Source organism: Ctenocephalides felis, unplaced genomic scaffold (assembly GCF_003426905.1).
Source record: "Ctenocephalides felis isolate EL2017-DRISC unplaced genomic scaffold, ASM342690v1 CF-g0.4_SCAFFOLD_01170, whole genome shotgun sequence".
NCBI classification, from domain to species: Eukaryota; Metazoa; Arthropoda; class Insecta; order Siphonaptera; family Pulicidae; genus Ctenocephalides; species Ctenocephalides felis.
In genome coordinates this window covers 65265910-65280942 of record NW_020537324.1, presented here as the reverse complement: position 1 = coordinate 65280942, position 15033 = coordinate 65265910, and the positions used below count along the sequence as shown (strand labels likewise).

General features: G+C 30.0%; 3 protein-coding genes across 3 annotated transcripts; 1 reads left to right on the top strand and 2 right to left on the bottom strand.

Annotated features, from left to right (window-relative positions):
• Positions 1-737: 737 nt before the first annotated feature.
• LOC113366149 (polycomb protein suz12-A-like) lies at positions 738-5887 on the bottom strand. Its single transcript, XM_026607712.1, has 11 exons — positions 5713-5887; positions 5550-5596; positions 5196-5483; positions 4251-4422; positions 4056-4190; positions 3474-3919; positions 3237-3371; positions 3037-3152; positions 2772-2957; positions 2182-2674; positions 738-855 (listed from the first exon to the last, which is right to left on the bottom strand). Exons 1-11 carry the CDS (start codon positions 5810-5812, stop codon positions 760-762), a joined length of 2214 nt encoding a protein of 737 aa, XP_026463497.1. The 5' UTR covers positions 5813-5887; the 3' UTR covers positions 738-759.
• Positions 5888-6761: 874 nt separating this feature from the next.
• LOC113366155 (MAPK regulated corepressor interacting protein 2-like) lies at positions 6762-7728 on the top strand. The gene is made up of 3 exons (XM_026607720.1): positions 6762-6995; positions 7161-7260; positions 7329-7728. Exons 1-3 carry the CDS (start codon positions 6952-6954, stop codon positions 7476-7478), a joined length of 294 nt encoding a protein of 97 aa, XP_026463505.1. The 5' UTR covers positions 6762-6951; the 3' UTR covers positions 7479-7728.
• A 1403-nt stretch (positions 7729-9131) lies between these two features.
• Positions 9132-12919, bottom strand: LOC113367544 (serine/threonine-protein kinase meng-po-like). The gene is made up of 3 exons (XM_026609144.1): positions 12825-12919; positions 10069-10411; positions 9132-9995 (listed from the first exon to the last, which is right to left on the bottom strand). The coding sequence occupies exons 1-3, from the start codon at positions 12917-12919 to the stop codon at positions 9132-9134; spliced, it is 1302 nt and encodes a 433-aa protein (XP_026464929.1).
• Between the last annotated feature and the right edge of the window lie 2114 nt (positions 12920-15033).

The following is a 15033-nucleotide window of genomic DNA, read 5'->3' as shown; positions in this document are numbered from 1 at the left end:
ACAATATATTTATACACTTTACAATAAGTTAGTGATTTTTCTGTGACACTCGAAATTTTTTAGAAATACTTTAAATGGTAAAGCAACGTTTGCTGGGCCGGCTGGAATATATATATATATATATATATATATATATATATATTTGTGTGTGTGATTATTAAATATTTTAAAAGCAAGTTTTAAATAATAATTTGATATCGATATGTTGTAAATCCAGGTCTGTAAATAAATAAATTTCAACTGAAAATAAGACAAAACGTTTGATATTTCTAATGAACCTATATTTTCATTGATATAAAATACATGTCCTAATTTTTAATTAAATACAAATATTAAGTATTTAGAGTAATTGGGAACATAAAAGGCAGTGAATAATAATTGTATAAACAATTAGCGTTATAGATTAAAGGCAGTATGCAGTATCAATTATTTTTTCACTATAGTGATTACAAATCACTTAAAATAGTTTCATAATAAATATTAAGTGTAATTCATTATAAATGTCACTCATCAACAAAAGGTGCTGTTTAAGCATTTCGACAATGCAAAATGCTTGTACTTATATAAATATTTAATTGCTTTGGAATAAACAAAAATATCACAATATAATTTTAATGAAATAATATAATCAAAAGTTTCGATCAATATTTCATTTAAATAAAATTGCCAGTGCTTTATCATAAAATTACTAAAATAACACAAACATTAAACTAACATATGTAGTAATACACACAGTATATAAAATAAAAGGCTTCGAAATTAACCCCTCGCTTCAAGTTTTGGCGCTAAAGACATTCGTTTTCTTTGCACAGCCTCACTTTGGGTATTTCTCAAATTCACCTCTGAGCGTCTTCTCTGTTGTGTTAAACATTAATATTATGAATTAAAACATGGTAAGAGCACTAGCAATATTATCTAGTACATTTTCTTGACATGACCATTTTTTTATATAAAATTCCATTTGGATTCATAATCTTAAGAATGACTGACAAGATTTTCAAGCACAAATACCTATTCATAGTTATACTTATTCAAAAGCTAAAATGCATGAATCATAAGTATAGAATATCATGTAATGTAAATGTAATGACAAACTTTAATGCTTACAAGGAGAACCTCAGGTTTACTCTTCTAGCAATTTGATAAGATTTCGCATAGTGATGAGGTTGATAGTCAAACCAAACGGTTCTAAACATTATAGAATCCCCATGAGAAGTGGTTCATTGAAAACATTAATTAAAACCTTAAAAAATAAGCTGAGCACAATACTAATATCATATCTCAATAGCTTAGGCATATACTGATTTTTTTTTATTTCGGAAATCCCATCAGCATGAATTTAATTTATTTTACTAAATATATTTTTATATTTAAATAGTTAAATATTGCAAGCACATATACTATACATTTTTACATTTAATATTAAATTTTTTATATATTTTAAATGCTGCTATATCCCGGACTATTTTTCAATACTTCAATTAATTTTCATAATTAAACTTCTCATAGACCTATAACATTTTAAACTGTTCATTTGGATTATCAACTCCATCACCATGCAAAGTTTCCTCAAAATTTCAGAAGAGGAAACCTGAGGTTCTTCTTGTTAGACTAAATTTAGCCTAATTGTAGTAATTACATAGAAAACTACTTTTTCAAGAAAAATTGCTCATTGTGAACTTTGTTCTTCAAAAAATTAATTAGCACTTTCACTATCATTATTTATATTTTACTGTAATTTATAATTCTATTGAAAACTAAATAAACATGTTTGTTTAGCGTTACATTTGTATTCACAGATAAAAGTATAAATTGAAAACTGTGACGTCAATCATTTATTTAAAAAGTAATAAAAATCGTAAAGTTAGATATTTTTCTAAACCAATCATTAAAGTAAATTATATAGATTTTAAATCATAAAAATTATGTTGGAGCACAAAGCTGCCATAAAATTATTTCATTATATTTGGGGATGTATTGACTTCGCTTTTTGAAACCGAAGATAAAATTATAACAATATTTTTTGCTGTTTATATGAAACAACAGTCAAATTATAAAGAACATGCAGTTTTACACAATAAATGTATTTATATTGTTGAAAGTAAATAGTTATGCTTTATTTCATGATGGCATAGGAATGGTAACTTAAATATTATTCATTTTAGTTAGGTAAATTTTTACCTGACTCAGCATAGCTCCTGGCGGGTTTCTCCTCAACGGCGTATCGGAACCATTAATAATATTACTCATTTTCTGATTAGGCATTTTTCTGCGTTGACTAACTGAATTTTCATTCATAAAACCACTCCTGCTATGGCTAGGCGTAGTCATTTTCCTGCGAGTCATTGGTGAATCTAAGTTTGTTTTATTGTTTGTGCCTGAAAAATTGGGCTTTGTTTCTGGTTGAGGTTTGTGAATGCCATGTTTCAACCAGTATTCCATTTGCTGATCGCGAGATTCTTGTAGTGATTTTTGAATATCACCAGATTCTTTGATTAAATCTTGAAGTCTTTGTATTGTTTGATACAGTATCTCGGGTGAGACCAGACCAAAATCGTGCAGAGAACACATATGTAATACAAAATTTTTATATAAATTTTTTTCTAGAAGTTCTCTTCCGCGCATTTGAATGAACATAGCACAGGCTAAAGGTATTTGGCAGTCTCCCACATACCTAGAAAATTAAAAAAATATATATTCACTTTGTTATTAATAATGATTGCGCAAAAATTATGAAGCCATTTGAACTATTTCAGTAAGAAAAGACATACCCGTATTTCATAACATGCAAATTCCACATTTTCATAAGCTCCTTTTCACCTTCATTAACATCTGTGAATTCGTCTATCATCATCATTGTCTTTTGCCTTAACCACAAAGGATCACTTTCTCCTTCTGAATCAACATCTAGTTCTTTAGGCTGAATCGGTAGGCATGTTATTGTATGATGATACAGACTAAAAATCAATAAAATCATGAATAAAAATATAATGAAGAAATGCAAGAATTTAATCAATTGTATTAAAATTATTTTACCGATTGTGACCTGTAATGTAAGGTCTTTGGCTGTCGCATTCATTTTCATCCAATTCCAAGAATTCTGATAAACTGGGTTTACTTCTTCTTGGTCGGCAAACTAATATATGTGTAACCTAAATAAATATACAACACAGGATTAGTGCTATTAAGTTGCCTCTAGAAAATCTTTTTTTAACCGGTTTTGAATTTTTACATACAATAGTTCTTCGAGTCGGTCCATTCCTTGAAAATGCAAATCCAGAAGGGCCTAGCAAATCTTGAGGTGCCCCAACATAAGAACCATCATACAACTCGTTTATAGCTACATCTATTCTAGCACATTGTGTTAATGGCTGAAAATATAATCAAACAAAATAAGTAAAAAAAAAAAGTATTAAATTTTTACGAAGAAGATTTCAACAGTAGCCATCATATTATTTTAGCGGCCTACTTACCACATATGTAAAGGTAAATCTAGCATGGCACAGTTTCAAATGTTTCAGTAGCGAATATAATAATCCGCAATTCAGACTGCACCAAGGACAAAGAAAATCAATACAGGATTCAGTTTGCTGTCTCAAATTATTGTTATATAAAAATTGATACAGAACTTGTACTTTGCTTTCACGTTTTACTAGCTTATCATTTTCTGTTACAATTGAATTATTATTATTGCAAATATTTCTATTCTCTTTGTTTGCTTCGATGTTATCATTTGACTTTGTATATGGCATTGGTCTTTCAACAGTCGGTGGACTTGGCTCTTGTGTCCAACACAACTTAAATTTCAATGTTGGACTGTGTTGGAAAATTTCAAAAGGTTTGGATTTTGATTCATGTTTTGCTTTTTCTGGAATCTCTGATATTGTTTCCCAGTTTGATAACTTCTTAGGTGATGTTGCTGGAAATAATAATAATTGGATACATCTTCTAATACATAGCATCAATTTTGAATTTATATATTTTCTATCTGGAGATAGAGTAAATAAATGCTTTCAAATAATATTTTGTTCAATAAAATTAATCTTTATTCTTACTTTTCACATTGCATGCTATTTCTTGAAGGCGTATTTCATATTCTCCTTCAGTGAGTAGACAACGACCATGTTTATCATAAACAATCAGAGTTGATCCATAAATTTTACTGGTTTTCATTTTCTTTATTATTGGTTCTATAAATATATAAACAATATAAGATAATTGGTAACTCATTTATATAATAAATCAATTACCATCTGTTTGGCTAGCCGCAAAGTTAGGACACTGAACATGCAATAGTAGCATATAAGATTTCGATAATGGTCCTCCATTAGGCTTAAATGATTCTGATGGAATACTCAAAGCCGTTACTTGTGTGGGAGGGTTTGTATCACAAGGATTAAGGACTACCTCGTTAGAACCAATCTGAAATAATTGAATTTCATTTTATTGCATGATCATATTTGTATTAACTTAAAGAGTAATAGGCCAAGTCTGAATGCTCTAAGTAGATTTTTGGATAACAAAAAATTACTATTTTCTTATAAAAATTTTGAATTGTATCTGGTATTTTTCAATTTAAGCCCTGGGTTTCACCAAAATAAGAGCAAAACCATAGAATAATTAGTAAAACAAACCAGTATATATAAGTAAAATGTGGACAATGTTGATGAAATAGTTCAAGTAACAGTTACTCTTTCTAATTCAAGTCTAAGACAACTAATTGAACAAAAAGAAAACAAAATATTGATAGTGGCGATATCAAAGAAGAGCAAATACACTTTCAATAATGTTCTTAAGTAGACTTCTGACTGAAATTATGGACCAATTCGTTAAAATGATTCAAATTTTAACAGGAATTCAAAAACAAGACAGAATGTTAAAGATTATTTATCATTTATAAAGAGAGGGTTATAAAAGAATGCAAAAATAAAACTCAAACTGCATTAGAAGCCTGTTTGACAAAGGCAGATCAGTAATGATCTGACTGAATACAAATTTTATTTGTTTTTAAATTCTTATATGGGCTTAACCCAATTCCCATAGTAACTTTAATTACATGTTAAGATAGCCTCATTTAGCGCTAATTTGCTTCAGGTTCAACTTTGTTGGAATGTCCTAAGTGTTATTATGGTAACAGGTTACATTTGCAATTAATTGTTTAGAGACAAAATATTATAAAGTAGTAGAGCATTTACCAAGCTCTGCATAAGAGTTGAAGTGCTATCCTTCCTCTTCTTGTGACTAATTTTAAGTAAAGAAATCTCAACTTTAACAGATTCGAATTGCTCATCAAGAGTTTTATCATAAAATCCAAGGAAGGTTAATGTCATATAACCTCCTAAGCTAAGACGACAAGGCAAATCGCCTTTATTTTTTTCCAGCACTTGTTCAAGCATCATATCAACTTTAAAAGTTCTGCGTGCTTTGTGATTTCTGGACATGCGCTGCTTCATATACAGTAATGTCCGATTGATAAAAATAGGCTAAAAAATTGAATTCATGTATTAAGTGATACTATTACTTTTATTTTGTTTGGTGATAATACTCACACAAACAATGTTTCTTGTTCTTAAGTAACGATAAATTTGTGTAGGCTCTAAAATAAATCAGAAAACATATAGGTTAAAATTTATTTTAAAATTAAAAGCACATATATGAATCATTTATTTGTTTACGTATGCAACATAATATAATCTTTGTTTGATAACATACTTTCAAAAGCTTGCAAAAACAATTCATGATCCGCCTGAATGTGATCCATTCGCGGGTTTTTCGACGGCTCCGCGTCTCTGTCTTTACGTTTCGGTGGCATATTAATTGATTTTTAAATATAGATATCAATTAACAAAATGCTGTAATTAACGTCACATGCATAACAAAGTAAAAACTAGTAAATTTCAAAAACAAAAAAAAACAGGATTATATGTTGCTACAGCATCTTTGCACTCGATGGTTGCACTTCTAAGCACTTCACTATTTACAAAATTGACACATTGACACTGACTTCTTTTCATATGTAACTGACACATAACCGACTAACATATCGCAATAGCGACGCGTTCGTCAATTGGCTGGCACTGACACATAGTTGGCCAGCCGGTCAAAAAAAATATTTTTTTTAACAAATTACTTCTCTTAACACACTCTTTTTTATCTATGATTAGTAATATTCTATAGATTTAATCATAGATAAAAGAAGAGTATGGATTTACTCTTACTATACTTTACTTTACTCTTACTATACTCTTCTTATATCTATGGATTTAATCTTGTAATGAATGATAACTTTAACTAATTTTTGCAAACTTTGACAAATTTTCAAAATTAAAAGACTTGTCGTAGAACCGTAATACTTTAGTACCAGTTTCGATCATCGAGATACATCGAATGGCTTTTAAATTTTTTAAATCGGTCTTGCCGTTTTTGAGAAAACGTCGATTTACGGCAAAGTATCTGTTCACATGCACACACACATACCTTTTCCAAATTTGGTCTCATTCGATTTAGAATGGCTTGAAACGTCGAGGAAACATAAAATTAGCGAATCTAAATTTTTTATGAAAACATAAACTTCTTCTTCGGGAAGTTAAAAATCTGTTCTGACAAGTTGAAATTTTGCCTGAAAATAAAATGCCACTTACTCCTAGCGATACTTTACATTATAGGTTATGGAAGATAATTCAGTTTTTTTCGACCAGCTCTCCATTTATACTTAATAAGCAGCCTGCTAGTGACAGCTGTCACGTTTGTTGGCATTCGATGGCGTCCATTGCCGTTTATCAAAACAAAGCTCTCTAAAGTAATATCTGACAAAGCATTTATCAAGGGTCAATTAGTAATTGCTAAATATCGTGATAATAGTTTTAAGTATTTATGTTAATGTAGAATTCTTAAGTATTCTTTTACGAGCTTGTTTTAATATATTCATATATAGTTTTGACTTATAACAATATGGAAAAAATGGATCGTTTGGACCGAAACGTACGAGATGTAAGGTAAGGCCATTTCTTTTATTTATTTTGTTATGACTCATACTGTAAATGAGTATTGTTTACAGTAGAATGAGGTTTATAAAATCTTGTTTATTTTAGAAATAATGAATGTAGAATTAAACTTTATGTAAATTCTTTTATACTTTCATTTTTAAAAATTACTTATAGCTCTCGAGGTATTAGTTCAATTGGACCCAAAAGAATGGTCCCAAAAGATCCGCCACAGCATGCAGAATTAATAAATTTTATTCATGAGTCTTGGCACAAGGTACGATTTATTAGCTATGAGTAAATTTATAGTGTGCTGTGTCCTCGTATAAAGTAGTTGTATTTTAGGTAGCGATAGAAATTGAGCAAGGTGGTTGCAGCAGCACCTTGTTTTATAGAAACACAAGTACAGATCCAAGGCTAAAAGAATTCAAACCCTTTGACTTGGAGAGTTTCTGGGGTCGTCGCATGGTTCAAAACTTCAGAAACCATCCATAAAAATGGAAACAAAATTGTCCATATAAAAGGTTATTGTATAAATTAGGAATTTCTTCAATATGTCAGAAATTTGGTGTGTATATTTTTATTATTTATATTATGACACATAGTAATTATTTTTTATACTATCGATTTTATTTCATGTGTAAAAAGTTTAGCAATTGTACTATATTTTTAACCATATTTTGTAAGTATTACTAAATGTTTGAAATATGTACGTCATTGTGACTTTTATACAATTTTTTCTATGATGTGGAGATGGGTGTTTATTAAAATATGTTTATTGTTGCATATGTTTTAAATTTGAAACTGTTTTCTGAGAAAACGTGTAAATAAAACGTTCTGGGCTTATTGTTTAAAAATGGAAAGTTGACTATACAAAACTTGTGTAAGATATGAATTTTACATATTAATTTATTATGTATATTATTTTATTTAACAATTATTTTAACTTGTAGAAATGCATAAATATTCATATTTTATCAAGTCTTTTATTTTGGTTCATAATAATTCATATGACATTGATATTAATTAAATTATGTTATTGTATTAGAGCAATAATATGTATTAATAATAAAAATCATATATACTCAAATAACATTTATTTTACAAATATTTTTACAAAAGTGTTTTATAAACATAGATTTATATTTTAACAATTAGCTACATTATATACACTCATACTTAAAAATTACATTCAATATTTACAATTTTGTACATTTTTCAAATGTGCTTACATTTAAACTTAATAATTAATATAACAAATGAGATCACAATTTTTGGCAACCAAAACTATGTAACTAAAATATTTATTTTAAAAACTAACTTATTCGAATCAAAATTAAAAAATAGTAATTTAATTCTAAAGTATAATTGATTATGTACTTTCTTTTTCTTATCAATATTTCTCTGTCAAAATTATAAATAGTAATTATTAAAAATATATTTATTATCTAACTCACTACTGGTGAGATTTCTAAAGTTCAGTCAAAATAAGATACATTTATTTCTAAAAATTATAAATAGCATTAGAAGAGTCAGTTGATAACTGCTATTTAATTCTATTTGAAATTAGTTGCAAACTAATACAATAAACTATTGATATACACTTAGACATTCAAACATTTAAAATACATTTCATACAATTTGTTGATTTTTGAAAAAATAGATGTTCTTCGCTATACATTGAAAATATGCATTTATGGATTACTAATATAGAATCAGCGTTTGTAAATAATTTTCAATAGTATCATGAGGTTTGAATTAAGACATCATCATTAATAGTAATCTTTTCGATTGGATGTCTTTCAAGAATTCAATGCTTTTTTATAAAATTATTAACAAACGCATATCATGTTGCTTTCTTTGGGCACAAAATCAAATTGTCATATATTAACATAAATAATGGATATAATAACTGGTTACCACATATATATTAAATTCTTTCCCCTGGGATAATTGTAGGTTTTTGTATCCTTTTTATTGTCATGTATTTCCCTAATATTATTGATAAAAATATATTTTTTGTGACCAATAATTTTAAGAAACCCATTCAAACCATTTGGTATTTTTTCTAATTTCTACGTATTAAAATATAATTATTTATTCAAGTAATACTACTATGTACAAATTAATAAAATATAATATAATGAATTAATATAATTCACTATCTTGCGCATCTTGATTTTCGCATGCAAGTACCCATTCCCAAATTCGCTTTGTCGTTACCTGGTGGTCCACCGTGGTTTCAAGTCCATAACTACTTAACAGTCTTGCTAATTTGTTTTTATTTTCATCAATAGAATTTCTTGAAGCTGGTTTCTCTTCGCAACCTTCTGCAATTGATTCTTTACCTCGCAATGGTGTGTAATTGAAAATATTGCTTGAACCAGAATTCGAATGAACGATTTTTGAATCCGTCCACGAGTCTTTTAGGTACTTGTTGACTTCAGTAACTTTAGCTCGTTTATCTGGTTTGTGTTCAAACATTTTTCTAAACATTCTCAAAAGACGCGGGGAGAACCTTCGGAAATTATTGGGAATCTTAGTTGTCCTTCTGCGTTGGTAACGGAAAAATGCGGAGTAGTTTCCATCCCTAATGCTATCAGCATGTTGCCAAGGTGTGTTTCCAGTTAGACATACAAATAAAACTACAGCCAACTGCCAAACATCAGCTGAGGACTTACAAATATACCTTTCATTTCGCACAATTTCGCAGACTTCTGGTGGTAAGAAAGAAATCCATGTGCAACCGATGCGGTTGACAAGAGTTCCTTCGCGAACTGTGGCGCCGAAATCACAAAGCTTTACTCTGGCAAAATCCGGCGCAAAAACAAGAATATTTTCTAATTTCAGGTCTCGATGGACTAATTGTTTTGAATGCATAAAATCTAGCGCACCGCTCAATTGAGAAGCAATTCGTTTGCAACTTTCTTCGGATAAACCACCTGCCTTAACATTTGCTGCTAGATCTCCATAGCACGCATGTTCTTGTGCGAAACAATAGAAATTATCGGCCTAGAATAAAAAAAGTAAAGGTCAAATATGATAAAAATATGATCAAATATACCTATATTTTATCAATATTCACCTTAAAACAAACTCTGTAGCTAGACAATATATTCGGATGGTGACTCAAAGTATAATTGTAATGATATTCCTTGATAAAATCTTTCAAAGATGTCAATTCTGCATGTATGGCTTTCAGAACGACCTTTGTATTGGTCCCTTTATGAGTCGCCAAGAAAATCCTGGCGAAACATCCTTCAGCAATGGTCTTCTCGAGGTCATAATCAGCATGAAGATCTATAACCGGAGGATCAATGTCCGGAATTTTGTGGATCTGGGTGCAAGAGCTCGAATGTGCGACGTGGCCTGTGTTGCCGTTGCTGTCGCGCTCCAATCTGTAGTCTGATATACGCATTTTGGATGATCTGAAAAATAAGAGAAATAAGAGTTAGAAAATTTGAAAAGTGGAATAAAGACAAGGGAAATATGGGCGAAATGACACAGTGGTCCAGTAACGTTTTCGCGACTGTATAATATGTGACGAGCGGTATAATCACAATCCTATCAGATGTTGAGCGTCATTGCCACAGTTTTGTAGCTTGTAACAATAATCAGTTCAAACATGTATTGCACCTTCAAAAGTTTATTTTAAGGCTAGTTATCATGTTGTCTGGAGACTCATTTATTATTATTTGAATTATTTCTATTAAAATTCTGTCAGTATTGTTGATTTCGAACAATTTTATTGCAATAATCAGGTGTTTGATAAAGTTTTGGTTATTTATTGATTTTTTGTTCACTTTCAGACAAAATGACATACTTATACAGTTGACAAAATGATATAAAACTATATAATGATATAGAACTATAGGGTCAAGAAAAAACATAATTAAAACCTATCAAATTGTCTTCTACTCAAACTACTTCTAAAAACAGACCAAAGGATCTACCGGTAAAAAGAAGAGTTTGGCATAAATTGCAAAGACCTCTATTCCATTCTGAACCCGGCGAAGGTTGTTTACAATTTATGATTTGGTCCCTCTTTGCTCATGGGTCCTGTGCTGATGTCCCAAAGAGAACCAAACGATTTATTTGTGAATTGTCTTCTTAAAAACGTATAAGTATCTCAGTATATCATTATATCTGTACTATATGGACAAAATGGTTTTTATAATTAGTTGCAGTTTTTGAATCAATGTATTTTTATAATTCCTACTTAACTAAGATGAGTAAAAACTAAGATTGAAACTAGTTATAATGTCATTAAATGAGTTAATAATTTTAAAGAACAAAAAAAACGTGCCATTTTGCCCGCACTTCCTCTATTTGTTTCTAAAGTTTGCGTTTTTGCGAGTGGTAACATTGCTTCCCTTTTGCGGATGTGTTCATGGCGCAATCATAACATTTTACGGTTTGAAGTGGTTGTTTATATTTTGAATGTTTTGTGTTCAAGTTGAAGTTTATTTATTGTATATCCGTGATAAAATTGATTTCATTCTATGCTGATTGATATTATATTAATAATAATATCCAAGTATTTAGTGTTTTAATGAAATTTTATGTTGCTGTCGGTCAATTATGACAAAGTATTTTAATTTGTTTACTTTGACACATTGTGGTAACTTATATTATATTCCTTATCTATGATTATATTGGTTTCATGATGAATAATTTTTCTACTTTGTATGTCTAAGGAAATTAGAAATTTGTTTCGTTCGATCTTGATGAAAATATTAACAAACATTTTATTCTTTAGTCTAATTGAAGATTGTAATGACATTTCTTTAATTATACATGTGTTTCGTATGTTTTGACATTTACAAAATGGCGGTAATTTATATAATGATGGTTTTCTTGTGCACAATATTTCTAGCGTTTGTGCTCAAGTTTTTGTTTCATTTATATGTCCTTATAATCGAAAAATGATGAAATAATCATGATAATAAAATTGTCGAAAGACCGCCATGCAAGCCATAAATTATGTTTAGAGGATTATAAACTTAATTGGTAATTTCAATGCGTCCATGAGACATATATTTCATTTGTCAAGCAACTGTTCATAATAAAATTATAACTCTAAATTGTTATAAATTACAAATGAATGTGATGGGTTATTTCTGCAAAGGTCGGCAGAGGCTTTTCTTTGTAAATGATAGTAAATTATTTTTGCAATATTTTTAATATCTTATATGGGGAAAGAGTTCCATTAGGATATTTATCAACCGAAGGTAAAGTTTATTTTCCGCTGAAAAGTTCGACTTTTGAATTTTTTTGTTTATTTTTATTGGCCTCGCTTACTTACAATTAAAGCATTTAGCAACCTACAACAGTTCATTTTTACTTTTTACACAATCTTTTGTATCTACTCTATATCTTACTTTCTCCATTGTAAATCTTCCTTTTCCTTCTTACATTTAATTCAAATTAAATGACAATTCTTTTGTCAGCACAAGGACTCAAACCGAGTATCCGCGGCATGTGAGTCGGGTATGGGGCCGGATTTAAAAATTTGGCGCCCCGGGGCAGTGATAAAAATGCCGCCCCCTCCCTGAAATTTTACTTAAGTTTTTATGTCTCATTTTTCTGAAACTGAAAGAATTTTTTTCTCACTTTGCAAATTTTGCCGCCCCCTAAAATTTGCCGCCCTGGGCAGTAGCCCCGACCGCCCCTACTGTAAATCCAGCACTGGGTATGCCACTGAACGAGCTATTCCGGCCACTTCGATTTTTTTATTTCATTTTTTCTCATAGTAATTTTTGAGACAAAATTTAGGAAAAGTATGAAATGCTTTTATTAATCCCAGACTGGTCTTTTGCCTGGGTATGTCGGACTCAATACCGCCTGGTTATAATATTGACTAAAACCTCCGCTTTTCCCTTGTCTCTCGTCCCCACGGTATTCTTGAGAAAACCACGGAAACCGCCGTTGGGCATTACTTCGTTGGGGGAGGGTCTAGAATGTTATAAGAAATTATGCTCATCTTAAATGAACGAAGTCCCAATCGCTCTTTCTCTTTCCATAGATCGCAGGTCAATTAGCACTTCTTTCGCAAATGTGTCTATGGCGGAAAAATTATGTGTGTGTGTAGTGTATGTGACCCACTGATTTTTGACCATTCGTCAACTTTTTCTCAAGAACGGCTGGACCGGTTTCAAAAATGTAATTGATAGTTTTTCGAGACGACCGGCTGAGCTGTTTCTTTAGATTTAGCAGAAACGTGCAAAATTTTTCGTGCTAAAAATTCTGAATCGATTTTGATAATTCTAAAACTATTCGATATGTCTTTTGAGAATCGTGCTAACTGGTTTTCTGCAAAAATCGGCAGAGGCATTTTTTTGTAATTGATTGTAATTTTCTGTTTGCAAAACGTTTTCTCCTTATAATAAATTATATGGGGAAAGAGTTCCTGGTCTTGATGAACATACTAAAATAATATAGTCCTACGAAAAGTGCTACAGTAATAAAAAATAATTGCATCAGCAAATTTTTGGTGGCACTTGGAATATCTAAATCCACCAAATTTTGGCCTATCGTCAACTTCTTCTCAAAAAACGGCTGAACCGATTTAAAAAATTTAATAGTCAGCTTTTCGCAAGGATCAGACTTTGACCAGACGACAATCCTTTGGACGTTCAGGTTTAATGGTAATTCCATCTAGTTGTGATATATTTTTAACATATTCTTTCACCAAATTCAACCAATAATTTACCTTAATAAAATATTATCATTTAGTAGTGTTTGTCCATAACATTGCATAACAGAAATTTCTGACGTTGTAAATATTTTCAATAATTGTTTTCGTTGGGTCAGCATTGGCAGAAGAGCACGCGTTGCCGATCACGTAGTAGTTTTAAATTTCATACAAACTCAATTTTTGGCATGCATTCAATATCGTCGTGTGTGAAAATAATAGATTTTTTGTCTAATTATAAAAGTGCTGTCTTGAAAATGATCGTAATAAACATTGGCGCCGTCGAAGGTGCTAAGCCTTGAGACGGTCATTAAAATATTTTCAGGTAATTAGAAGAAAATATGAGATAGTTTACTGTTTTATAAATATTTTATCATACTATAATTCAGTTTATTGATATGTGTATGCAAAAGATATTTGATTAATTAATTAAGATAATTATTTTCATTATTATATCACTAGCTTCTCTTAAATCAGTCATATGTCTTTTTAATTTCATATTTATGCAAACGCAATTTATCTGGCACTACGCCCATCAGTCAGATGTAAACATAGATTTTTTATAGTATTAGAAATATAAATTTAAATATTAGGCAAAATAGCCCTTTATTGACATTGCTGAATTAAGACAATAAATATTAGAATATATTAGAAAAACTCTAATGAAACTTCGAGAAGGAACATTATATTGGTTATCCAAGACAGCCGATAATAATCTTTTCATTTTTTATGCATTTGGGATAAAATATTTTGATGGTTTGCTTATTTTTCTTGAATAACAGTAGCAATATTAATAACAAATTTCAAATTAATGACTGAGTAGAGTGTAATTATATATCTTTTATTCAGTGTGTAAAAATTTTGTTTACCGCTGGCACCAAAAAGTTGGCTCGAAAAACCATGATAAATTTCCCATGAGCAAAGCTGGTAAATTATAACGCGTTTCGTTTTGGCTGACAATACTTCACGTGATTTAATAAATTGCTGATTTTACTTTCAACTTCGACGTCATACATATGACGAAAGAAACATTTTTACAATTTTATACGAGTCTTATCAAGTCTTTTTAAAAACTTTTTTTAGATAATTTAACAGCAAAACTACTGAAGCTGTATGTTGTACATTCCATAACCTAGTGCCACTTTAGGGCAACTTAATAGTTGATCATTTTATTTCGGTTAATGAAATTTCTAATAGTGATGTGAACATATAGATATTGCAGCAATATGCCAAAAAGCTATTTTCATTTTCAGGTGAGAATTTTATATTACTACTGCTTGATATTAAGCTGAAAAAAGTGGGATTGAACCCGAAACCAATGGTTACTAAATCTCGCTCTTATCATGACCTCATGTA